Source organism: Chlamydotis macqueenii, chromosome 1 (assembly GCF_036417535.1).
Source record: "Chlamydotis macqueenii isolate bChlMac1 chromosome 1, bChlMac1.mat, whole genome shotgun sequence".
In the NCBI taxonomy this organism is placed as follows: Eukaryota; Metazoa; Chordata; class Aves; order Otidiformes; family Otididae; genus Chlamydotis; species Chlamydotis macqueenii.
This window is the reverse complement of record NC_141556.1, coordinates 182,016,554-182,041,178: the sequence shown is the minus strand read 5'-3', so window position 1 is coordinate 182,041,178 and position 24,625 is coordinate 182,016,554. Positions and strand designations below refer to the sequence as shown.

Genomic DNA, 24,625 nt, shown 5'->3' with positions numbered 1-24,625 from the left:
CCTGGTGAGATATTGTCGGAGGGCTGGTTAGGACCAGGTAGGGTTGATAAGGAACAAACTCACATCAATGCCACCTTTTGGGAGTGATCTGTTTCCAGGACTTCCCTCAGTTTTTTATGGAGAAGATCAGCTGGTTCACTTCAAAAAGGGGCTGGGAAGGAAGTGGCAACTGGGCAGTATCAGGGTACCACAACCTGAGAGTAAACTAGGAGTGAACTTGCTGGGCAGCATGGGCTTACCAGTTGTCTGCAACACGTATGTGATGGTTTGCACCTGAACTCTGCTCTGGAGTGGCCAAAGTGTTTTTCTTACAGGTCAGAGAATAGTTGATAGCCTATAGCTGCTCTGATGCAGACCAGCCTGCTCCTCTTGGACTGAAGCTCAGGGCTTGAACCCTTACAAAAACACTGTAATTACAGCTTCAGATTCTCTGTTCCTTTGAAAGTTCTGTGATTGACCCCAGGAAGGGAGACCACTGTAACATGGGAGGAAGAGGCCTGGATTCATTCTCTCGCTCTACTACCACGACTCTGATTCTTTTTGCTTAGACATTATCACATGCCTTCCAGGTCATTATTAGCCATGAAATCCTCCAGTGGAGATGTAGCTTCTGCCAAGAAAAAGTGGTTTTGCAAGAATATATTATATCTATTCCCTACAAAATGAGCTACTCCTCAAAAAACACGCTGCTGCCAGCCTTTTGAATCTGTCAGGAGGCTTATGCTTATGCAAAGCTGTGGTAAAAACATGTTACCCCGACGGACTTGACTGCTCTGAAGAGTTTTCTGGTATGGATCTGCCCTAAGCCTCAGCTTTCCCGTTTGCAACCTGGAGCTGATAGTGCTATGGTAACACAAGAAAGCCTTCTGAGTTCCTCAGCTGGGAGATGGGTTTTGTAAGAGGCAGTACTGCTGCTCAGAAGTACCTCTGCTCCTGCCCTTACCACTACCCTTCAACATTGGAAGGGAATTAGGGTCTCCTAACCACTTTCTCCACGTACACACAGCTGCAGCCATTTGCTGCTGACCTAGCAGAAGAACTAAGTCTAACAAAACGAAGACGGAAAGAGCATATGCTGCATTGAGGATACAGGCACAGGAGAGGACAAGAGATGACATGTTTTGGTCTAGGGACTTCTTAACTCTTTTTATAAGTGCACAGACGTGGCCATCCCCTTAAGTCCTGACTGGAATCTTCCTCCCAAACACCAAGCTCATTTTCCCAGTGATCCACAGAAGTCTGAAGAGAGACTTTAATTTCTGTTGCACCAGGTGGATGCTTGCAGCTGACACCGCCAAGGTGTTAGCTTGTTGGAAGTGGGGAGCTCCAGTGGTTGGCTGAATGCCTTGGGAACTTCAGACATACCATTGTGTGGTTCAGCTTGGGAATGTGGGGCCCACACTAGATCTTGCCTGCAGACTTTTTAAAATCTCTTTCTAGATCAGTGCTCTAGAGACAGGACAGTGAATCATTGTGGTCAGGTGGCATGCAGCTCTGTGAAAAGAGAACAAGTGAGTAAGCATTGATGGGTACACAGTGTTAATGCACAAATAAGCACTAATGGGTACATAGCATTGATGTATGAGACGTAAGCCTACTGGGAAGGAAATAGGAGGAGATAGTCTGTTTGTGTCCCACCTGTGCTATGTGAGAGTTGAGGGAACTGAAAAGCTGTAGAGACCCCTGTGCAATTTATTTATTGTCAAAGGTCTGTTGGTCTTTGAAATAAGGGGAGGATGTTTCTGGTTTGTGAAAAGTCTAACCTTACCTGCTCTTCTCTGTCCCTATAAGAAGTAATAAATACACTCAGACCTGTATTGTCTGCATAACTTTGAAGGAATCTATAAGAATTTTTGTGATTGAGTCACAGTAATAGGAAATGTTTATCTACCTGTCCTAGCAAACAAGCACCTGGTGTTCTGCATAACGAAGATTAAGATTAGATACTGCACCATATGGGAAAGTTTTCCTGTTAGGAAATTGTATGTAGTTAATTTCTGATGGTGAGTAACTCCTATGTTCTTTGTACGTTAGTATTTGGCACCTATTATTATATGACTTCATGACATCACTTCTCCAAAAACTTAGAAAATATCATGCAAGTTCCTTAAGGTTTGGCTGGGGAAATCCCCAGACTCTACTATAAAAGACCTCCTTTGTGCCTTTGTTGTCACATCTGCTGGCTGAGAAGATGAAGCACACACAGGTGGCTGTGCTGCTCCTCATGCGAAGCATGATTGCTCTGGCTGGAACAACGGCAGCACCAGATGTGGTAAGATGAGGGTCTCATAACCTGAGCTTTGGTGCCTTCTTGCCTTCTAATGTAAGTGAGATTGCTGAAAAAATCTTTCAAGGTTACTGGAAAATTATTAGGCAAACGTTGAGATGTCTGCATGGAGAAAGTTTAAAGTATTCCTCCATCCTCCTTGCAACTAATGTACAGGGACTGGATAATAAATGTAAAAGTGAGACATAGGTTTAAAGTTAGAGTCAAATTCTGCCTTTGGTTAGATGAGTGCAACTCCCAGTGAGGATCTGAGTGGATATTAAATGCGCTGTGTAGCTTCTAATTAATTAGCAAGGGCTTAGTAGGAAAGGATCTGTATCTTTGATGTGGATGGAGTTAGGAGGTGGGGGCTTTTCCAGCTGCATACTCTGTGACTGGGCATATGAAAGCTATGCTGAGTGGTTTTGTAGGGTGGTCTCCCTCTTCCCCATAAAACTGTATCTGTTTGAACAAGAGAGAAGTCCAAATCAAACCTACTAATCAGAAAAACCAAACCAAACCAAAAACCGCCAACAAATCTAGGGAGGAACGGAGAAGAGAAACTTCGCAAAAAAAAAAGTAAAAAGTAAAAATTATGTTAGTGAGAGATTTATTTTGATTTTATACTGCCTCATTGTTTTAAAATTTAAATCTGAGCTTAAATTGTCAGAAGAAAAACTTTGCAAATAGCTTAAAAGCTCTTCCAAATGAAACAAAATATTTTGATTTTGTTTGACCCAAAGTGACTGCCTTTTGGTATTTTTGTCTAATTTACACAATTTGTGATGCTCTCTGCCCTACCACTGTTAATTGCTACTAGCTGCCCCCTCCTCCCCTCCATCTTCAGTGTAATCATATGAGCATACCAATGCTTGTTCAAATGGGTTTATTTGACAAAGTGCCCCCAAAAGCTTGTTTACACTGTGCCCTGTAATAGACCTGCCCTTTGCTGGCCATTTGGATTTCCTGACCATTCCTTGTCTCAGGAATGGGGGTCTGGTTGGAATTTGGGAAATGCAGAAAGACCCAGGGTAGGTATCCCATTGCGGGGGAAGCCCATTTGATGCTCAGTCTGTCACACCATTTGACATTGTCTTGCTGCAGTTCCCAGTTTGCCACAGATTTTGGTGAGGCCCCGCTACAGGTGACAGTGTGCTGCATCATGGAGATGCACTGCACTCTGCACGCTGTGCGGGGACATGGTAGGCTTTTAGGGACGCACAGTACAGTGCCAGGGTGACAGTTGCTCTCCTTCCTGCGACAGGAAAGCAGGCGCCAGCCAGAGATGAAAGTTAAAGGGAATGTATTTACTCTTACCATGTAAAAGACTCCCAAGGTGGACACAGCTGTATCCTTGGCAGTGTGTCACCTCCCCCGGCACTCCCTCCCCATGGTGGGATGCTGGTCCCTCCGTGGTGTGGGAGCAGAGCGGGATGCGTGTCACAGCTCGCAGCCTGACAGCTTGGTGTGAAAGGGGCAGCGAGTCCCACACCGAGAGGTGCAGTGAGGAGCCGACATCCCTGCCAGGAGGACAGTAGTCTCTGGATTTAGGGCAGGGGGGCACAGTACTGTCAGTTTAGACTGCCACACAATCTGCCAAGGCTGCCTGTCAGAGCCCCAGCTCACACCTCCCGGGCAGGCTGAGCATCCCCTGCCTTCGACTGGTCACACAGAGCCTCTCTTCAAGAAGAGGTGTCTATGAAGTGACACTGTGCCTGGGGAAACGTTAGTCACCTCAGTAGCAGATCAGAAAAGCCAGTTCATTTTACAGTTGCTGGGGATGGCTCCCATAATAAAATCAAAGTGTTTTGGAGCTGCAGGGTGGGGGCTAGCTGGTGGGGAAGGGATGGTGCCATATGCAGGAATTCACACTGAACGAGGCTTTCCTTTGCTTTTTAGCCCACTCATCTCAATACAATGCTTTCATATCTGACTCAGCCTGGAAACATGACTGGTGACCTGCGCACTACCCCAAAGGTATGATCATTACTGTTCTTCAATAAAGTCTAGAAAAGAGCAAAATTAGGAAGTTGTGTATCATTTTTTAAATGCTATGCAGTCACTCAGAGGTTTAACTCTGATAGGGGTACACCAGTTAGGCTGCCCAGGAAAAGGTGTTTAGGTTTTAGGCAGCAGTGATTTCCCAAAATCATCAGTTCTGCATCTGTGTCATCCAATGCTTTAAGTCACATCCAAAGCTCCAACATTGCCTTTGTGACTATTGAACTGGACTCCAGACATGAAAGAGCTAGGGCTGTGGGGGTTTGATGGCGATGTACCAAACAGTTTAGTGATTACAGCCTCCTTGGAGGAAGGAGAAAACTTATTTTCAATTCTGTCTCCTCATATAAACCAGAACAGGGCCTTGAAACTATCTTCTGAGAAGTGCCCACTTGTGGTTGCTTGGAGTGAGAAAAACTGGATTCTCCCTGTTCTACTTAGCTCAAATTTTATTCAACTATTTGCTGGTAGAAGGACTTGACTTGAATTTTATTTCCATACCTTCCGGTACAGTGCTCAAGTCCATAATTTGTGCATTTCAGGGTTTTGTTTCCTTCCCTTTCTCTGTCAGTGACTGCTTAATAACACGTTTGCTTTGGAGCAGATTCAATGGGACACTTTTGCTCTGAATGGTCCTGCAACCTAATATCAAGAGCAAGGTTAGTCCAAAGCACCGCTCCAGATCAGGTCAGAGATGGCAGACAATTTGACGGCAGGTCTTCATTGTCCAGGCTAGGCCAGTGTGGCAGCTGGGATAGAATCATAGAATCATAGAATGGTTAGGGTTGGAAGGGACCTTTAAAGGTCATCTAGTCCAACCCCCCTGCAAGGAGCAGGGACATCTACAACCAGATCTGGTTGCTCAGAGCCCCGTCCAACCTGGCCTTGAATGTTTCCAGGGATGTGTGGAGGGACATCTGAGAGAGAGTTAAGTCTCTGGTTCCAGTAGAGGGTTTAGAAAGTTTTATGGAGTTTGGAGTTTCTCTCTGAACCTCAGTAGCAGGACCCAAGCCTCATCCATCTCCTTGCCTAGCTGAGGTAGCCTCTGTCCCTGCCCTGTGGTTTCTGTGGATCCCACTCTTTGTCTTAGGAAGAGCAAGTAGCTAACTGAGAGCTCTGAATGCCACTGAGCTACAGTGTAGCTGGAAGTTAAGCACTAAGATGGCTAGGCTTTTTTGAGGATATAACTCTAAGTCCACATTTGGGCAGTTGAATAAATTTCCCAGTTTTCAGAAAATCAAGTACCTGCCAGCTTCTACTTCCTTTCTTAAATTGAAGAGATATGTAAGAGGAACATTACCCATAGCTTTAAATATGTATACGTAACAGCTTAATTTTACAGAGTGAAATGTTGCTGTCAAGTCCTTGCTGTAGGCTAGGACAGTTTACTCTCTTTTAAGCATTCACTGTAAATTATTAAACTTTAAACAACATACAACTCCATCAAAAGTACAGCCTATCTTGTGCATTTTTCAATAGGATGAGGGAAGACATTTTTTTTTATATGGTTATAGTTTGACTGGTGTTATATTTTGATTGAAGCACTTACTGACCCAAGGGGCTTTCAACTAAACAGTGCTTCTTGGTCTTGTGATCATGATCTCAGTGTTTGTAATGTCAATGGAAGAGTAGAAGCAGTTCTGTCTGCCCAGGCTGTCTGCTCCTTTGGGGAAACTGTCTCTTGGCTTAAATATAAGCTGTGCTTAATGCTCTGCTTTCAATTCGAGGCTTTCTCATAACACAAATTTTAAAATATAATGATCATTTTTCATATGGAGTTTAAATGCACAAGTTGGATTTTTTTTTTTTTGGGAAATCATCTGAATACATTTATGAATGGCTTATTTAGCACATGGAGTGAGCATGGTACCTCTCGATAAACTGATGGCTATATATAGTCAGGACTGCAGTTTATAGCAGAGTACACGATGTGTAGTTTGCACTATACTATATAAGGAAACATACGTATGTGTAGTACACATTATGCTATACTATGTATAGTAGACTCTCTCTCAGTATACATATACACATATATATTATATTTGTGTTATACATAGAAGGGATAGAATACAGTACCTTCTACAAAAAAATTAGCGTGCCAGTGCACAATAGTCTTATGGAAAGACTTTTTTTTTATTACCCCCATCTATTTCTTTCATTATGGCTGAGCAACTTTCCATCCCAGTCATGCCCACATGCAGAGGACTCAGAGGTGCAGAAGCACCTAAGTGAGTTAGGAACCTATGTTTTATAGTAGTTAAGGTACTGACAGCCATATCTTCAAAAGAACTTGGAAACTTAGAAATAGTTTATGTTCTCAGTGGGATATTTAGAAGTGCTTTGGTAGCCTACCTGACAGGGCGATCAATGGAAGTCATGTGCTGGGATATTCTGGAACGCCATGAGATACTTCTCTGCTTCCTTTCATGTTAAATGTCTTCATCAGTCTGGCTATGAGTGAAGTTTTAAGGCCCATGGTGCTTGAATAGCACAGATAAAATGTCTTTTCATCCTTCCTTTAAAAATGAGATGCATGCTGTTTGTTATGGCTGCGGTAAAGAGTTTACCAGAGGTGTGAACTGGGATCATTCCTGCTCTTTGCTGTTCTCTTCTTGGGCTCACAAATCAAGACAGCTTTGCTGCTGGCCATCACTTCACGTACTGGGCTGGTTTGGCAGTGAAGAAGTTAGTTGAAATCACTGTGAAAAAGCAAGGGAAGAAGTGCTGAAATGTCAGCTTTCAGTAGACAGTTTTGTTGTTTATTTGTTTATTTTTAAGAGGGAGAGAGAAAGAGAGAACACATGAATAACTGGGATTTCTGCAAGGCAGTAGGAGAGATTATAGAAAGAAGTGTATCTAAAGAGCAAGTCTGTAGTTTTAAAACATGCAACTGCATTGAAGTGTGTGCCAGAATATTTTAAAGTAGCATCAAATATCTTTATTAATAAATTTGTGATAGGTTTATGAACTGGGAATCGTTTTGTGTACAAACAAAGAAGAACTGCTTCAAACACACTCAGTATTCAGCCCAGTGTTTATAGGAAATGATGTGCTTTGGCTGTAAATTATGGCAAGATCATGAATTGCCAGCCCTGACCTTTCCATACACCATACACATTTCTCCAATGGTGATGCTCTGAGTGTGCAGACAGCCAGGACAAGACAATTCATGCTAATGGCACGGGCAATAGCTTTGGAAACTATCCACCAATGTGGATGAGCAGGCTGTGATGCGTGGGTGTTATGTGCAATATTTTTTGTAGCAAAATAAGTCTCTCTACCTTAGGCTGAGCCTGCATATTTAATTTGTCACCTTTTAGCAATGTATAATTAAATGCATATGTCTGTTTGCTGAGGCCGGCTGAGAAATTTCAAATGAAGCATTTTTCTTTTCAAAATTTTCCCTGTTACTACTTCTGTTTTGATGCTTTCATCTCTATGGATGGAAATGGCTAGATGATCTGATAAATTCAATTCAGATTAACAGAACAACAACTATAAGACCTAACTTACTAAGTTATTGTTTTCCTACTGTTGTGTGCTTTCCCATCTGCTGGAAAAGTTATTTCATTATCTTAGGAACATTGTCGACAAGATTGGGAAAGTAAGAACTATTATGTCTCTGTTTTTCAAATGGTAAAGTCTTTGCAGCAATATTTAGCTATTTTCAGAAAGACTTGTAAGGCTGAGTCATAAAAACTGCTAGGTACTTTGAGTTCCTTGGAAGAAAAAGGTGAAAGATGCCTAGTGATGAAGTTGTTGATCTCATGATTGTCTCAGCTTGTATTATTGTTAGGCATTAGCTACCGATTCCAGAGAAGAATATTAACAATTTTTCCTTACTGATTTGTTATTGCAGCTCTTTGCCAACGTCTCCGGCTCCGTGGATGACGAGGGAACTTGTCAGTGCTCTGTGTACTTGCCAGATACCACCTTTCCAGTGCAGAAGGTTGAACAATTGGAAATTATAGCCACAATGCTCTCGGAGAAATTTGAACTAGAGCTTTCTAAAGTAAGGTGTTCTTTTCTCATAAATATAACAATTGTATCTTTGCTGAAAAATGGTTGCCTGTGAAAAACTACAGCAGTTGGTGGTTTTCTGTGACCTGTCTTTCAAACAGTGGGAAAGAGGGCTGTGCAAGAACAAGGAGAAGAGTGATTAAATCTCAAATCCTTGACTTTGTAGCATGTCATACATTTGAATATCCTTAGGTCTCTTTTCTAGGCCTTTGCAGCTAGAGGCATATGGTATTTTTGGAAGAATTATTACATTTTTTTTCTCTTCTGGCTCAGTTTTATTGGTTTATGATTGCTACATAGAGCTATAGGAAGCCAAGCCTCCTGCTCTTTCATGTGTTATTATTTGCATCAAGCCAGCCAGATTGTAAGAGGGAAATGAAGGGAAAGAGGAGAGAGGTCACCCTGGCCCAGAGTGAAGAAGTAGGTGAATATTCATCCCTTCACCACTTCTGCTCTCAGAGATTAAAAAACAATGTTAAAAAAAATCAAATATCTTCCTTGTCAACATCTGAACCTGTGGCAGTGAGACTGCTGAATTATGCATTGCTGTTGAAGGCAAACACACCTTACACTACTTTGGCTGCTAGTTGCATGAATTCAGATCCATTTTGTGAGGAACTGGGGCAAACCTACACATGCTGCAGTGCACTGGGTGAAGCTGCCTGTGAAGACAGAAATCTTAATGTGGATAAATATTCAGGATTCAGATTAGGTGTCCAGCAGAAAGTGTTTTCTTGAGGAACCAAGCATCTTAAGAAATGAAATGTCCTTGAATTAATCAGCAGAAAAGACACAGCATTAAATTATAAATTCTAACCATAAATATTCATAACCCTCCTCTGGTATAATCAAGAACAGATAAGAAGTTGTGCATAAAAAACCACAACAACTGGCAGAGGATCCTACGGTAAGATCTTTCAATTCAAATCACTTGTTTTGAAAGAAGTGGAGCTAACAATGAAACTCATTCAGCTGTCAGCAGGGGTATGAAGGGCAAGCTGACAGAAGTCCCATTGCCTCCAAGCACAGGAGTTACCTGATCCATTGCAAGGTGGAGGTGTGGCTCAGAGTTAATGATCCCTGAAAGTCACTGAGATTTCAGGTCCTCATCCTGTTCCCACTGTGGTCAGTGCCAGCATTTTAAGCTAATTGCAGTGGGACAGGAGCAGTGGTATGATTCCCAGCCAGAAAGTTGACATGATTCTTCAAGGTGTTTCTGTACCACCTTTCCCATTCATTTCCCCTGGTGTAACCAGTCTCTTACCAGTACTTTCCTCAGAACTCTGCATCTTTCTTTCAGGATGTGTGATATATCTGCTAGTCCCATGCAGATCTGCAGAGTATCTCAAGTGCTGCTTGACTTCTCTGTGGGGACAACCTTAGATCTCCATTGACTATAATAAGAGTTCAAGCATCTTGCTCATATAAAGACATGGGTTACTCTAGATACCTAAAATTAAATGTCCAGATTTGTATCTGAAACTCACCTCTAAAGTCATGGAAAGATGTGGACTTTAGGTTGCCAGATGGTGTCAACTGGTGTAACTATTGTCATCCTCAGGTGCCCAGCAGTGTACCGCAGTGGAGACACTGACCTTGGCTTTCATTTCTTGCTGTAGACAGTGAAAATTCTTGACCTAACTCAGGCTTCACTGAATTTCATCCTGTCAAGGCTAATCAGCCAAGCAGTGCTACAGCGCATCTAGTGAGATAAAGTGTGACATGTACTTTGGTGTGATATAGGCAGAGACACAATTTGGGTCAGAAATGAAAATGAACAGATTGCATTTTGGTATAACTCTATGTGTGTAAGTTTTCTCAATTATGATGGTGTTTTTCTGTAAAAAGACAAAAGCTGTCAAGCATTGCTCTATTGATATCTGAGCTTAAGTAATCTGAGATCTTGTGATGTATGAGTCTCAATGTTTAAAAATTCTTCACCTTTCCAGTTGTGGAAAAAAATCCTCTTTATACAATCCAGTATATTAGTTCAGTCATGACAAGTAGTGATAGTCACTTTAGTCACAGAAAGAAGGAAACAATGAAATGGAGGAAAGTCAAGCTTTTGTTATTTATTGTTATTAGGAATGATCCTGAGCAAATTCCTAAGGAATCATGCTCAAATATCATGTAATCTCATCACAGGTGTGGGAATTTCAACTGAGTGCTTCTTTTTTTTTTTGACTGAGAATCTGTCGCTTTTTTAAAACACCCTTTGAAGATCATGGGAGTTTTTCCTGGGTAAGAGCTGCAGGATTGGACCCTCTTAAGGATGCTTTCCATGTGCGAGAAGTCCCAGATAAACAACCTGATTGAATCATTAACCTTTTGCCTGATTGTAGGCTAATTCAAAAAGCAAGGGGGTCCTTTTACAGAATCAGCAGGCAAGGAAGCTCACAGATAAAGAGATGCTCTCATGTGCCAAATGAGTACAAACCTTAGGCTGAAAATACCAGACTAATTTTTCCTCTGTCACATCAACCTTTGCCAGCATAATTATGATTACAGAAGAAAATTAACCTTTCAAAGCAAAGTGGGAATTGGCTGCTCCTCTCAATAAGAAAGGGAAGAGGACACCTCCACAACAGGTATAGATTGGCACGTGATCCCAAGGAGAGAAAGTGCCTTTCAGAACTTGGCTCACAACAGCCACGACATCCTCACATAACAAAAACAGGAGGAAAAAAGCATGCCTGCCCTCTGCCAGGAACAGCTGTTTTCAAAATACGTTAATCTGCAGTGGAATTCTCCATGTCAGCTTGCAAACTGCTTGCCAACCTTGCTCCTTCCAGGTCTGCAGAGGTCAGGCCTGCCTGAAGCCAGTGTCCTGGGCCCAGTGACTTTACAGAGTTGCTGTTTTTGTCACTTCCTTCTCATCTTCCCTCAGTCCTCCCACTTTTTTTTTCTTTTACATCTTCCTCTTGTACCTTTGTTCCCTCTTCTGTACTCTCCAAATGCATGCTGGAGAAGTGTCTGTTTGCATGCTGCAAAGCCTGTTTTGATAAATACCAATTGCAGGTAAATGACACAGTAAATAAGCATTGCAGATTTTTCCTGCCCTTTTCATTCCACAAGGGTGACAGTGCTTGGAAAGGAGGAAAAACTGAAACTGAGGAATTTTTTTTCCTACATATGCCTCACAAGGCTCCATCCTCTTCCTATAAAGGGCTAATACAGGCCCTATGCACTCATCATACCCTACTTTAGGCTTTTATGACAAAATGGGGCAGCAATCAGTACTAGTTATTGGTCTGTAGCCCTAAATATGGGATATGCACAGAATTTCTGTGCCAGTATGTCTAGAGACAACAGCCAGTCCCTAGCAGGTAGATGCAGCAGAAGAGCAGGGATTACAAGCTGCTTAAATCTATCTGCCAAGCAACAGAGCAACATCATGTTCTCTTCAACTGATATTTCTGAACTACAGAAACTCCTAAGCCAGATCTGAGCAGGCAGGAATGTCCACACAGGGCATTGCAATGCTTGACATATGTGCTGGATTTGTCTACAAAAGCAATATAGACCTGTTAGAGCAGCACTGCTGAGAAAATTATATTTGTCCAATAATTTGCCAGGGAAGCTATTAGCTTAAGTTCATTACGATGCTGGTGAGGTTGTGTAGAGCACTGCAGAGTTCTGGGGCTAGTTTAGGCTTGACTTGTATGGATATCTCTCAGCTGGATTCCACTGGATGGTGTTGACATGTCCTTAAACGACCTGGAGAGTTGACTGAGTGAAAACCCTTTGATGTGAGAGGAGAACTTCAGGTCTGTGTCCTGCAGCACTCTGCAATCAAGGCTGAAATAACTATGTGCCTTGTTCCAGCCCTCAGCATTTTGTCAAGGCTTTTGGGGCCCTGGAGAAAACTACAGATTAACAAATTTCTCACTAATGAGTAGCCATCACTAATTCCAGCAGTCTGCTTATTTCAGTGGTTTGTAGATTTGGTCTATATTGCATTATTAGTATTACTATTAGTATTACTGAAGAAAGGTTATTAATACCTAGATAGGTGTCCAGGTATCTCTGTGATGTACATAGCTTCACATAGCAGTACAATTTTGTTTGGACATGGGCTTGCTTTATGTTATTCAGGCTGTAATTGTGCATGCTTTCTTTTTTTTTGTTGTGCAAACTGTAGGCACACAGTTTAAACACTGACCTTTGAAGATTTTTTGCAGAAGATTTTTTTGAGGATATCTTCCAACTCCAAACTGATTTAGGTGATCAGTGAAAGCAAGGTCCAACTACATCTGGCTTTTCCAATAATATTGTCCAGTTCTTCCTGCTATTCCCTCCTGAACAGATGATAATGACAGCTAGAACAAGGGATCCCAGCTATTTCTCTTGCCAACTAGTTACAACAAACTAGATCTAAGTCTTTATATGCCATTATTTTTTTTTATTATTCTTAACTGTAATAAAGGAAATCTAGAGCATCCAGTGTCATGAGTCAGGGTCCTTCTACAGCAGCTTATGGATACATTCCAGTTTGTATCAGAGCAGCTTGAAGTCTGACTGGACACATTCAGAACAGAAGATCTGTTTCAAACTCTGATTTAAATGCCTGGGATTGAGCAACCTGTTTTTGGTGTATGTTATGTATGTGCATACAGAGGTTTGGTAGTGTTTTGTTTTGTTTTGTTTTTTTTTTTTTCAGATTCATAGTGTAGTTCTACCATTATTGAAAATTATACTTTTGAAAAGAGGGTCTTCTCACTTACGGTTCTCCTTCTTAAACTGCATCACTGAATACCTTATGATCTTAAAGGACCCTTTCTGCCCTTCATGAATTTCTGTGCAATGTGCTTCTATGCCTCCTCTTTGGCACATGAGGGATACGATCAAAATTGAAAGGCATTATCTGATAAGTGTGTTTTTTTGTGGTCTTTGTCCCAGAGGCTGCTGCCAGAGCCAGAAAGTGGAGGGCCCATGTTCTTCACACCATGACAGGATTTTAGATGCCATTCCAGAGCCAATGGGGAAAAATACTGACCTTCATTTTATGTTAAGATAATGCAAGAATGCTTGAGAGGATGTGGGCTAAGAATCTTTCGACTGAAGAAGTAATAGTTATGGAAATCATAGTGATATAGAGAGAGTGATTTATACTACAAATACTATCTGAGATTATAAATAGGGAGTTACTGGTGCAACAAACTAATTCTATTTCTTCCTACTTCTTATCTTTTGTGATGTAATTATATTGATTTAAGAGAAAAGAGACATGACTTTCAGGAAGCATATGAGAGAGAAATTATGCATATTTCCCAGAGTGTTGAATTTCAAGGGACTAACTTTTTCCAAGGAATGTCCCAAATCCATACAATATTCTTAACATTCTACCTCATCATGCTTGTGCTGCGACCTTTACCTGAGCAGATACGTGGGTGAAAATATATTTATCTGGACAACAGTTTAATAGTTCAAAGACTAAAAAGGCTGCTATGTAAATTACTGTAGCTAAAGCTTGCAACAGGATTTGATTTTTAACACTGTGTTTAAATATTCCCCCTTGCCCAAAGACAAACCCCAAATCAGTTCTGCCAACTTTTGACATAATTCAGATGTACACAGAGTAAAATTGTATTTGGATTCAGAGTTAATAGGAAATGAAGTTGAAAAACTTGGGAATCCTTTATTGCATTTTTCAGCCTCCTTGGGTTACTTTTGTGAGATAATACACTGCAGATTTTCCTAATACAATTTTCACCAATGTAAGTTCTTGGCATACTGAGGATAAAATTAGCTCAAAGAGACAATATTGGCAAAGAATTAAAAAAAGGAAGACTGCAAGTAAAATTCTGCCTTCAGTTATCCCCAGGCATTCCTGAGGGGACTTTGTGGAACTGCCAACAATGAGTGAGGGTTAAACTTCACATTTTTTATGTATGCGATGAGAATTTCATCTATGTAGTTTATGTGAAGAATATATATGTCAAGTATGTGGAAGTAATGCATGGGGTACTCAGAAATACGACGAAGATGTCAATCAGCCTTTTTTAATTTGCTAACCTGGTCTTGAATATGTACCTTTTCTTTTTTTGTCTTTAAGGTTAGAGAATACTCAAAAAGGATTGAACTGTATCAGCAGCGAATCTTAAATCTAACCATCAGAGTGGAGCATATGGAGATGAGCAGTATATCTTACACAGAACTGGACTTCCAGTTACTGAAAGTGGAAATCAGTGACCTGGAGAAACTGGTCATTCAGCTGAAATCCAGCCTTGTTGGAAGCAATGTCATCGTTGAGCAAATATTTTTGGAGGTATTGCCAGACTCTTAAGTAGCCACAGAGGGTTCAAATATACAGATAGTCTATTCTGTTCTTAGTGTTTACATCGAGGAAATGTAGCCTGTCTCTATTGCAACCAGTGGTATTATTTTAGCATTTCATCAGCATAAATTAAAAGAAAGTTTGACCTTAAACGTGTTAACATCTTTTTTCTTGATATAAAGCAAAGAAAAGCAAAGAAACCTCAAAACAAATGGGGACCACTTTATTTTTGCCAACTGTCTGCCTGAAAGTTAACAGCTTTGCATAATGTTAAGCACATGAGCTGATTAAATTATTGTAATAAATATTAATTTATAGACCCCCCATGCTTGAAAGCCTCTGTGCTTTAACTTAGATAATTAAAAAATTAGCTTCTGGTTGCTAGGGCAGTGGCTCAATCAATATGAAATCAAGAAGTGGGAAAGACTATCACCTTCCCAGCAGACTATAAATCACATTTTCAAAATGGTAATTAATCACTCACCTAGAGAGAATAATTACTTCAGATGGAAAGCTAAGTATCATTTTCTCCATTGTCCTTTAGATCATCAAGTAGGTGATTGAGAACATTATTTATCTTTGCAAATAAAATTTCCAGATACCTTTGTAAGGCTGGAATAAACCCTTTATATGTAGTAGCTAGTGCTTGCCTAAGACTTAATGGTTATTTTAATACTATGTAAAAAAATAACACTATATTTTTGCATTATGGTATACAACCAAGTGTTAAAGCATTTCCTTGTGGTCACATACCTCGGCTGGAAATGCAAAGTTGAGACTAGAGGATAAGATCTATTCTTAGGGGTATTTCTTAAAACCTGTTCTGCAGCATCTTCTATGGTATGATCAACTCTGCCTGCAAATATCTGTAAAATAAAGTTGACAGAGGTTTAAATTTGCTGTCTTTTTTTTTTTTTTTTTTCTCTAGATCACAAACCTGACTATACTGGTAAATGAACTAGAATCACTGGACAAAAACAATATCCTTGCAATTCGTCGACAAATTGTGTCTCTGCAGAATCGATTGAAAGAGTGTGAAGAGAACACAAACAAAACTACAGTACCCCCATATTTCCCGCCAGGTAGGCATTTCACTTGTATATCAGATAAGAAACAACATAATACATGAGTTAGAACAGTAAATGCACAGATTTCTCTTTGTTAATATTAAATACAATTGTAATGATACTACTTAGCTCTTGAAAAATTGAGCAGACAGCTTTTAATGTTTCATCAACAGGTTCAAAAGGAAAATGAGGGCAGAAAACAAACGCTTCCAGACATAGTAGCTGTTTTCAACTAGGAAAAGTTATAATCTTCCTCTCACCTGCAATGCGAAGAGGGAATCTCTAGCCCCTTTCTCTTTTTCAAAACAACTACCTTTTTTTTTTTTTTTTTGTGGGAAACTGTCCTTTTTTTTTCCTGACCAGCTTTCATTTTTAATAGTTCCTGTGAAAGTAAGTGACCTGTGTCATGGTAATTTTGCTCTAATGCTGCTTAGGAAATGTATGAGCAACAGTTGAGGTACTAAAGCTGTTGGTATGCAGGCTCCGGAAGGTAGCTTTGCATGAAGGTTACTTTTGTTTCACAGGCAAAAGATTCTTCTAAATCAGTAGGTCAGGAACCTTGGGGGGAAATTCTGGTCTCAGGGAAATAAGTGGGAGCTCTATTACTGATTTTAGTGGAACTAGGATCTTACCCTTTTCTTAAGGAGGAAAGGTTATGTTCTGGGCTTACATCAGTGATTCCCAGAGCACAGTTCATATAAAAATATCAACAGTCACAGGGTACATGGTAATTAGTTTACAACCAGAGTAATTTTTGTCTTGGTGATGTGTTCAGTTTGAAAAATCACATTGCGAGTGAATTGTAGTCTGAGAAATTTTAAGAGTCAGATATTATACACTGGAGTGAACCGTTTAGGAAACACTAGTTTAAGTACGCCAGGTCAAGCATCCCACTTGCTAACAGACAGGAGGATTTATCAAACTGAGTTGATCCCCTGAGTGTTTTATACACAAAGGGTTCCTTTCAACAGAGTATTGTAAGAGAGAAAGTGCTCTGCTGTAAACAATACCCAGGGGAAGGATCCTGCTTTTTCACATAACCTGGTTAGCAATCAGATAGAGGAGACCATAAAAAAAGAGTAGGGGTGTCCTGCTTGGGGGGAGCACAGACTTGCGCCTACCAGCATTTACCTCTCATCAACATGGGGTCAGCTAGTTCAAATGCCTTGTTGGAAAGGTGAGAGGCAGAAATACAAGCTTCCCTTAGGGTCAGCAGCCATTCCTATTGCAATTTCCTTAGGGCTTCACGGTGGCGCGGGCAGCTGCTGCATTTCTCTGACAGGATGCATGAGTAACACCTTGTTTGGGAATCAGGCAGGAGAGAAAGCTAAAACAAAAACCTGTACTGCAAAATCTCAAGGCCCTTCTCTGCTCCTTAAGGAAGGTCTTAAAATGTTTCAATTGAAAAAAAAAAAAGCAAAGTTTTAAAAGTATTTGAAGGGCATCTTATTGATTTATTGAGGGTGACGGTGTGTGGAAAGAAACAGCCTCTTTCTCTTCAAGCCTACAGCAAGCCTTTGTTTCAGTGAGAAAGTACTGGGCTCTGGAACAAGAATACTGTGTCCTTCCATGAGTGCTGGAGGAAGGGGCTACTTTTACGCCTGGATGGTCGGAGTGAGCGTCTGTGGGATGTAGGAGTTTTCACAGAGCGGGAAAAAGAAGTCTATGCTCCACAGTGCAGCTCCATGCAGGGACAGGCAAGTCATGCCTAGAGCAAGATGGTAGCTCTGGGATGGGTAAATGTAACTGCATGGGATTGGGATTGTAATAGAATTATTTAGCATTGCTTCTTAGGGGATGATAAGGAGATGGATAGAGTTTATCTGGGACTAAAATAGTATTGCTTTAGCATTACCTTATTCCTTATAGCTCAGGCACCTTTGCATGTCACTGTGTTGTGTGGGAACCACAGAGCAGAAAATAATCTAGAAGGCCAAAACCTCAGGTGGTATGAACAACGATAGCTCCATTGGCTTCCAGAGGACTACAACCACTGATATCAGCTGAGGACATCCTCTGGTGTTTTCTGTGAGTTTATCTCCTGCCCACAGCAACAGGAATGCCAAAGGGGTTGGAAGATGTGTGTGGGTGTATTGTCATGGCCACCTTTAGGGTGAGGGTGGTCTCTGAGGTTGGCACAAATGAATGGCAGAGCAACTGTAGAGGACTGGCAAGTGTCCTGCCTGTTGGGAGATGCCAGCTATATAGATAACCCAGGTGTTATGTAGGCTCAGATCCCTGCTAATTCAAGCAGGACTGGCGTATCCTGACTTTGTGTGCCTGGCGGGGAGCAAATATTTTCTTGGCAGAGAGCTTTGTAGAGCAATTACATGTCCTCCAGACTGCATCAGAAAACAAGTAGTAGGAGGAAGATGTTATTGCTTGGGGAGATGAAGGAAGTATGTGAGAGTTGCATTTTCTAGATGGTCATTTTGGAGGATTTGCATGGATGCTCACACCCAGGCCTGTGAAGCTCTCTAGCACTCATTTATGCATTTGAACAAAATTTCCATACGTTTTCTCTGCAAGCCTGAATGCCTTGAATTCCTGCCAAACCATTTGGCCTTGCCCTGCTTTTAATTCATATTATATTTATAAAGTTTGTATTAAACTGACTCTTTGTCCTGTTTTCAGATTGCATTTTCTTTCCCCCTTCATCCTCTCTCCTGCATATTTTGGGTAGGCAACATGAACCAGAGAGAGCTTGGCTAGTCCCCAGGCTGTTTAAGACCACGAGTCTAAAGGCAAGTTTAATTAAAGCTTCTTGCTTCTCAGTGCTGTAGTACACGGCCCCTCTGACTCTATTCCCCAAGGCTTTTGCTGCTGTATTTCTCAGAGTGAGCAGGCCTGTTCTCAAACAACGTAGCAGAAAGAAATCACTGGTCTCCATTTACCTTTCTCTCCCACTGGAGAGGTGGGTGTCTGACTGTCTGAGATGGGACACAGTAAGTATATAGTTAATCATCCTCATCATCATCACCTGCAGCGGTTCCTAGCATCTCTCTCCTCACCACTCCAGTGGAAAGAAATATTTATCCACTGATCTCTCCTGGCTGCATCAGAGCAGGTGTAGAGAGAAAAGACCCCAGGATGGTTCTTTGAGGACTCTGCAGCAGATTCTTTTTCACATGTCACTGAAATGATCTGAGAGAGGCAGCAGGGAGAAGTGAGTCAGATGAAACTCTTGCAGGCAAAAAAAAAAAGTAAGTAAGGAAAAAAGAACAAAGCTGGGTTTTTTTCTTGCTTTTATACATTTAGAAATTAAGGATTTCAAGTTACTGGTGAATAGGTCTCTGCAGGAGGAAGACCTGCTGTAGCCTAATACTGGAGCTCAGGCAATCCTATTCGAGTGTTATAGTGATTTCACTTTTACCTTGTTTTTTACCTCCTATGTACCTAAGATGTGTTTTTTAAGTGTTTTGAGTTGTGTTTTGAAATGATCATGTTCATACACAAAGAGAGAGACAGGCCTACAGGCACCTGAAAAGTGCTGGCCAGTGCCTCCTCTCCAGGACTGCCTGAACTGCCTCTGGAGACACAGGCATTTCTCCATTGGCAATGGAGGGAGCTTAGCTGAGGCACCTGAATTTTTAGTTGCCTGAAGGTAGGTCAGATGAACTCCAGCCCTCCACCTCATCCCTTGTTAGATGCTGACAACATAAGTCTTCTCCAACGCAGCTGTCAGCCTGTGGCTGTGCACTGTTATATTGGTGAAGACTGAGGTGTCTGTGTGGGTCTTCCTATGTCAGTGAGATGGTAGGAGCCAAGATGAGCCTTTCCCTGAGCAGCTCTGTCGCCTGTATCTCATGCCATCGTCAGGCTCACGTGTCTGAATGCAGCGGTTCATCTGATGGGAGAGGAGGGTACTCATCTACTGCCTGGGCACACGTGTGAGAGCGTAGCACCATCCTGCTCCTGGTCTCTGTGCCCCTCAGGGGAGTTCCCTCAAGTGTGGGTCCCACCTTGTGTTGTGATCTTTGCCTGCAGAGGGGAACTGTGATCCCTTCTCTTCTGCAATCAGATGCAGCTGCTTGGTGAGGGGGCGCTGCTGGAGCTTTTTGGCATCTGTGTTGTTGGACTGAGAAGCTGATGGGCTCTGCGAGTGCTTCAGAGTGAAGTGGGTGAAGTGAGACCCAACGGGATGCGTCTCACGCTCAATTCTGCAGCCTGTCAACCAAGCAAGTCAGGCTCCCTCCAGTCATGACAATTAAGTGCCAGGACCTTTTCTGATGAATCAGAAGGATTAGGAAACGACTGAGCTGAGATACTGGTTCTTTATCTAGGGAGAAGGAGAAGTAGGTGTGCATGTACCGATGTTAGTCCTCCTCTTGCTTATTTGCTACCTAAGTAGGAAACAAAGGAAGGCAAAAATACCAGGATGCCATTTATCAGTGGCCCAAAACAGTGGAGAAAGCAGTAAAAAAACTTGAAAGTTTGAATAATGCATATGGATTTATTTCAAGTACCTTCTAATATTTACAAAATTACATGACATTTTGTTTCCTTTGTGCATTTTTTTTTCCCACAAGATCCAGACAGGAAGGCAAGTTTAGATTAAATAAACAGCAATGAATTCTTCTGAACCTGTGCAGAAGACAGATCACCCCCTGACTACCACAGAGTTTTTTGGTAAAAAAAAATAATAATTCTGGGAGAGTTTTCAAGGAAATCAAAATCAAGCACATACTCTATAGAAATCTCAGACAATTTTTGATGTCATTAAAATAGAACATACTTCTAACTTTATTTTAATAATTCATCGTTTCATAAATAAAAACCAAACAAGTGTTCAGCAGAGAGATCTCTTTAAGGAAAGAAATAATAATTTATTATTTCTTTTGTAAAAAAGGGTCTCTCTGCTGAACACACGTTTGTTTTTTATTTATGAAACAATGTATGAATTATTAAAATAAATCTGGAATTGTGTTCTGCTTAATGACATGAAAAATTGTTTGAGGTCGCATATAGATGAGCTTAGCAGTGCTTCACTACCTGCAAGCTTCAGTGCTATATTTTTCTAAACAAATCAAGAGTTTTAGAGCATTTAATAACCATTTAATTCTGAGATAAGTTTATTGTGATTTAAGCACAGTAATATATTCAATATGTCACCAGCTTGAAAGAAGCCCTTGTGCCGGAGGTAACAATACATAATGGAGATGTAAGACAAAAAACAGTTCAAATTGATTTATGGAGTTGGCAGGCAGCAAGCCACTTTGCACTGTCTGCCTTAGCTTTCCTCCTTTGCATGAGCTGAGGTATAAGCACCTCCAAACGTTGGTATCTGTGCCAAGTGCTGAGGCCATGTTACTAGCCATGCTATGTGCCATTTCCAGAGATGCAGCCTGGCTAGCCGTACAGCGGTGCCTTCCTTGTGTGCTAAATTTGGAAATGAGGTTTCTGCTCCAGGGCCTCATCCTTTGTAAAGCACTTAAGTGCATGCTTAAATGCTCGTCTGCTCCGAGCCAAGAATGCTGATTCGCTGTGATTCTTGGTGGCATGGAGGGAGCAGCGTTCAACCAGGGTCATCCCATGTTTCAGCCCCGAGAATCCCAGGACACAAAAGGGGCTGGGGGAGGAGACAGGGTTGTTCACAACTCGTGTCACCCTCTCTGCCATGATCTGGGTACTCAGTGATGCATAGCTGCTCTCATGGGCAATACTGACCCCAAAGTAATTGCCAAGGTGGCCTGGGGACACAGAGATTTAGTTCAGCATAGTGATTTCTATTTAATATAAAGCTGCTCTCCATTTTCCTCATAGATGTTGAGAGGAGGTTGCAGGTGAATCACATGTCCATCAAGCCAATAGCGCAAGAGAACAAAAGACTGTGAGGGACAAAGGTATTATGTAGTAGAAGGAGAGAAATATTACATTTTGAGAAAGGAGGAGACGTGGAGAGCTTCCCTGCCCAAATTGACTTTACACATTGGCACAAACGTCGACCTTTTTCTTGGCCATTTCTAACATTCAGGCTACAGGTTACCTTGTCACAGAGGTAAAGCACCTTCCCTCTGGGCAAAGTGGACCAGAAAAATATTTTTTTTGCCTTTGCAACAGTCCTTTTTTCACCAAATATCTTGTTTCCTGATCTTTTCCCAAGTACAGTACTTCAGATTGGTCTGTCTCCACATTGCCCTCTATCTGTGGAGACTAGGATGCCTTTGAGAACAGGATACCTTCTAGGCTTTTTCTGTCAGTGGCTTTAGGAGTTTTCAGTTCAGTTCTGTAAGTGTTGTCTGGCCTTGCTTAGGGATGGTCAGCTTTGAGAGCAAAAGGTAAATTCTCTCTCTGTTATTTCTCTTTCTTCTTTGTGGTAAAACATATGTTATTTATATGCTAGACATTTCCCCGTGTGATGGAGCTTATGAACAGCCATTCTCTTCATACAGGCAGTCAGCAATTATGACACGGTAGCCATGCAAAGCATTAAAACCTCAAAAGATAAGTTAGACTTTCATCATTGATGCCATAGCTGGTGGTGCATGGAATTGCTATGCTAAGGGAGGTATTATTAACATCAAACAGTTGTAGACATTAATTTATCCATTAATTGACATGTGAGACTCATATTATACTCCGTCTTTAATAAAGAAGGATGTTTAGTGGCTAAAGCACCCCGGTGAATTGGGAAACATTGGAGTACCACTAAACTTGTGAGCTGGTGCTGGTCGCTTGACAACTCTGCCTCCGTTACTTTAGGTGAACACAGCCTTACAATGAAAAATCTGGGACACTTTTGTGGCAGTAACACACAAAGCTGATGGTTAAACTTGGGAAAAAAGCGTGCTGTTTTCTGCCAGTGGCAGCTTCAGACTCATCAGAGGCCCACGGACATTTATGAGCGGAGGCCTTTTTCCACCAGTGACTTAAAATGTTGAGAATTGATAGGAAACAGGAATGTCACTGCCATTCACCATGACTAAAGGGAAAATATTTATTTTATCTACATTCTTTTGGATTTTTTTGTTCCAAAGAGTCATTGTCATAACTGAATGTTCATTTCACTTCATTGTTTTTTCCTAGTAAGTGTGGGAAAACCCCTACTTATCCCAGCAGCACATCTTGAAAAATGTTCTGTAGGTGCAAAAAGCCAAGGATCTTGGGTAGCAAAATTCAAAAAAGAAAAAAGAAGATTTTTCCATGATCCTGAAAAACAGCTTTGTAGATGATATATGCAAAACAAAGCTGTTCTGGTTCAGCTTGAAGTCATATTCTCTTTAGAGCTGCCTCACATGAAAACTTGGAGTAATATCTGTCTACATTTCCTAGGCTGTGATTGTTACTGTCTGCAGATTTCTTTGAGGGCCTGAGGTGGAAGGCACCATGCGGCTGTGATGCACTGTTGTAAAGCTGTGATTCTGACAGCAGAACACTAATCTGAAATGTGACTCTGGCATTACTGCTGCTGCTGCTCCTTCCTTCCCCTCCTCAGTGAAATACACAGAAATCAGATGCTCCGCTTTCTTTTTTACCCATCGCCCATGCTCTCAGTTCCACTGAGGTAGAAAATAACCTAAAATGCTTCTGAAATTGTATTTTCCAAGGGATTTCCTAGTGCATCAGACTGGCATGCATCAAATGGGTAGGAACAGAAATCTGTCCCTTGTCTGGAACAGTGCAGTAAGCTGTTTCGCATTTTCTGTGAATTAATCCTGACCGAGGATGGGTATCTCTGTCTTTTCTCCACCCCCAGCCCCTCAATAGCTATAATAATATGTACTCTTTTTTTTTTCTTTTTCACTAACTTTTTGAGTCAACTTGGAACACTTAGTGACATTCAGCTGCTGACCTTGGCCCAAATTGAACCTTTTACGTGTGAAGCTAACATACATGTCTGTACTTTGCCACAAAGCTAATCCCTAGTAAACACACTCCAGAGGCTATAGTATCATAGTAGATCCATATATCCATGTATATACATACAGTATCATATGCAAAACCTCTCTCCTAATGATGACATTTGAAAAACCTGTTTATTTTTCTATTTATTTGCAGGTAGCTGCATTCACCGTGGACTGCTGAATGTTAGCCAGCCCTATATTGTAAAGCTCAACTGGAGAGGATTTTCCTACAAATACGGTTCCTGGGGTAGAGATTACTCTCCCTCTGACCCAGAGAAGGAAGTCTATTGGGTTGCACCATTGAACACAGATGGGAGATACTTGGAATACTACAGAATTTATAGTTCCTTCGATAATTTGCTGCTGTTTAAACCTATGTATGAAAGTAGAATAACATATGGGGAAGGAAGTGGTGCTGCCCTTTACAACGGTTTTCTGTACTATCATTCTTATGGTTCAAGATATATAGTGAAGCATGATTTAAGAACAAACACCATGGTTTTGAGGAAGCAGCTTCCAGATGCTGTTATAGGTAACCGTTTCTCTTATGCAGGTGTAGCATGGCAAGATATAGATTTTGCAGTGGATGAAAGTGGGTTATGGGTAATATATTCAACAGAAAATAGCATGGGCAACATTGTGATTAGCAGACTCAATGAGACCACACTTGATGTGCTAAGTACTTGGCAGACAAGACAGTACAAGTCATCTGTTTCCAATGCTTTCATGTTATGTGGTGCTCTGTATGCCACAAGGACAATGAACACTAGGAAAGAGGAAATCTTCTACATGTATGACACCAGTACCGGCCAAGAAAGTAGAGTTAGCATCGTTATGGACAAAAAGTTAGATACAATCCAGAGTATCGATTATAACCCCACAGATCAGAGATTGTATGTTTACAATGATGGTTACCTTCTAAGATATGATATGACCTTTCAGCCTTAGTCTCTCAGTGATGTAAGCATGCAATAAAACTGGCAGCAACTAAAATGAGAGATCTGATATGCCTTCAGACAATTCTACTGCCAGTTTAGGGTTCATCTGGTCTGTAACTGCAGGTGTTGTATGTACTACTTATACTCTTTAAAGGAATCTCCCTGTGCTGGTCAGCAGTATTGCTGGCAGCAGCATTTGGCAGTACTGGGTT

General features: G+C 41.3%; 1 protein-coding gene across 1 annotated transcript; it reads left to right on the top strand.

Moving 5' to 3' along the window:
- Positions 1 to 2,191: 2,191 nt before the first annotated feature.
- On the top strand, positions 2,192 to 24,423 carry OLFM4 (olfactomedin 4). The gene is made up of 6 exons (XM_010116883.2): positions 2,192 to 2,272; positions 4,166 to 4,243; positions 8,127 to 8,279; positions 14,343 to 14,555; positions 15,493 to 15,646; positions 23,630 to 24,423. The coding sequence occupies exons 1-6, from the start codon at positions 2,192 to 2,194 to the stop codon at positions 24,421 to 24,423; spliced, it is 1,473 nt and encodes a 490-aa protein (XP_010115185.2).
- The last annotated feature ends 202 nt before the right edge of the window (positions 24,424 to 24,625 follow it).

Coding starts and splice junctions, on each gene's coding strand:
- OLFM4 (XM_010116883.2), top strand. CDS start 2,192: ATGAAGCACACACAGGTGGCTGTGCTGCTCCTCATGCGAAGCATGATT. Junction 2,273..4,165: donor CAACGGCAGCACCAGATGTG/GTAAGATGAGGG, acceptor TTTGCTTTTTAG/CCCACTCATCTCAATACAAT. Junction 4,244..8,126: donor ACCTGCGCACTACCCCAAAG/GTATGATCATTA, acceptor TTGTTATTGCAG/CTCTTTGCCAACGTCTCCGG.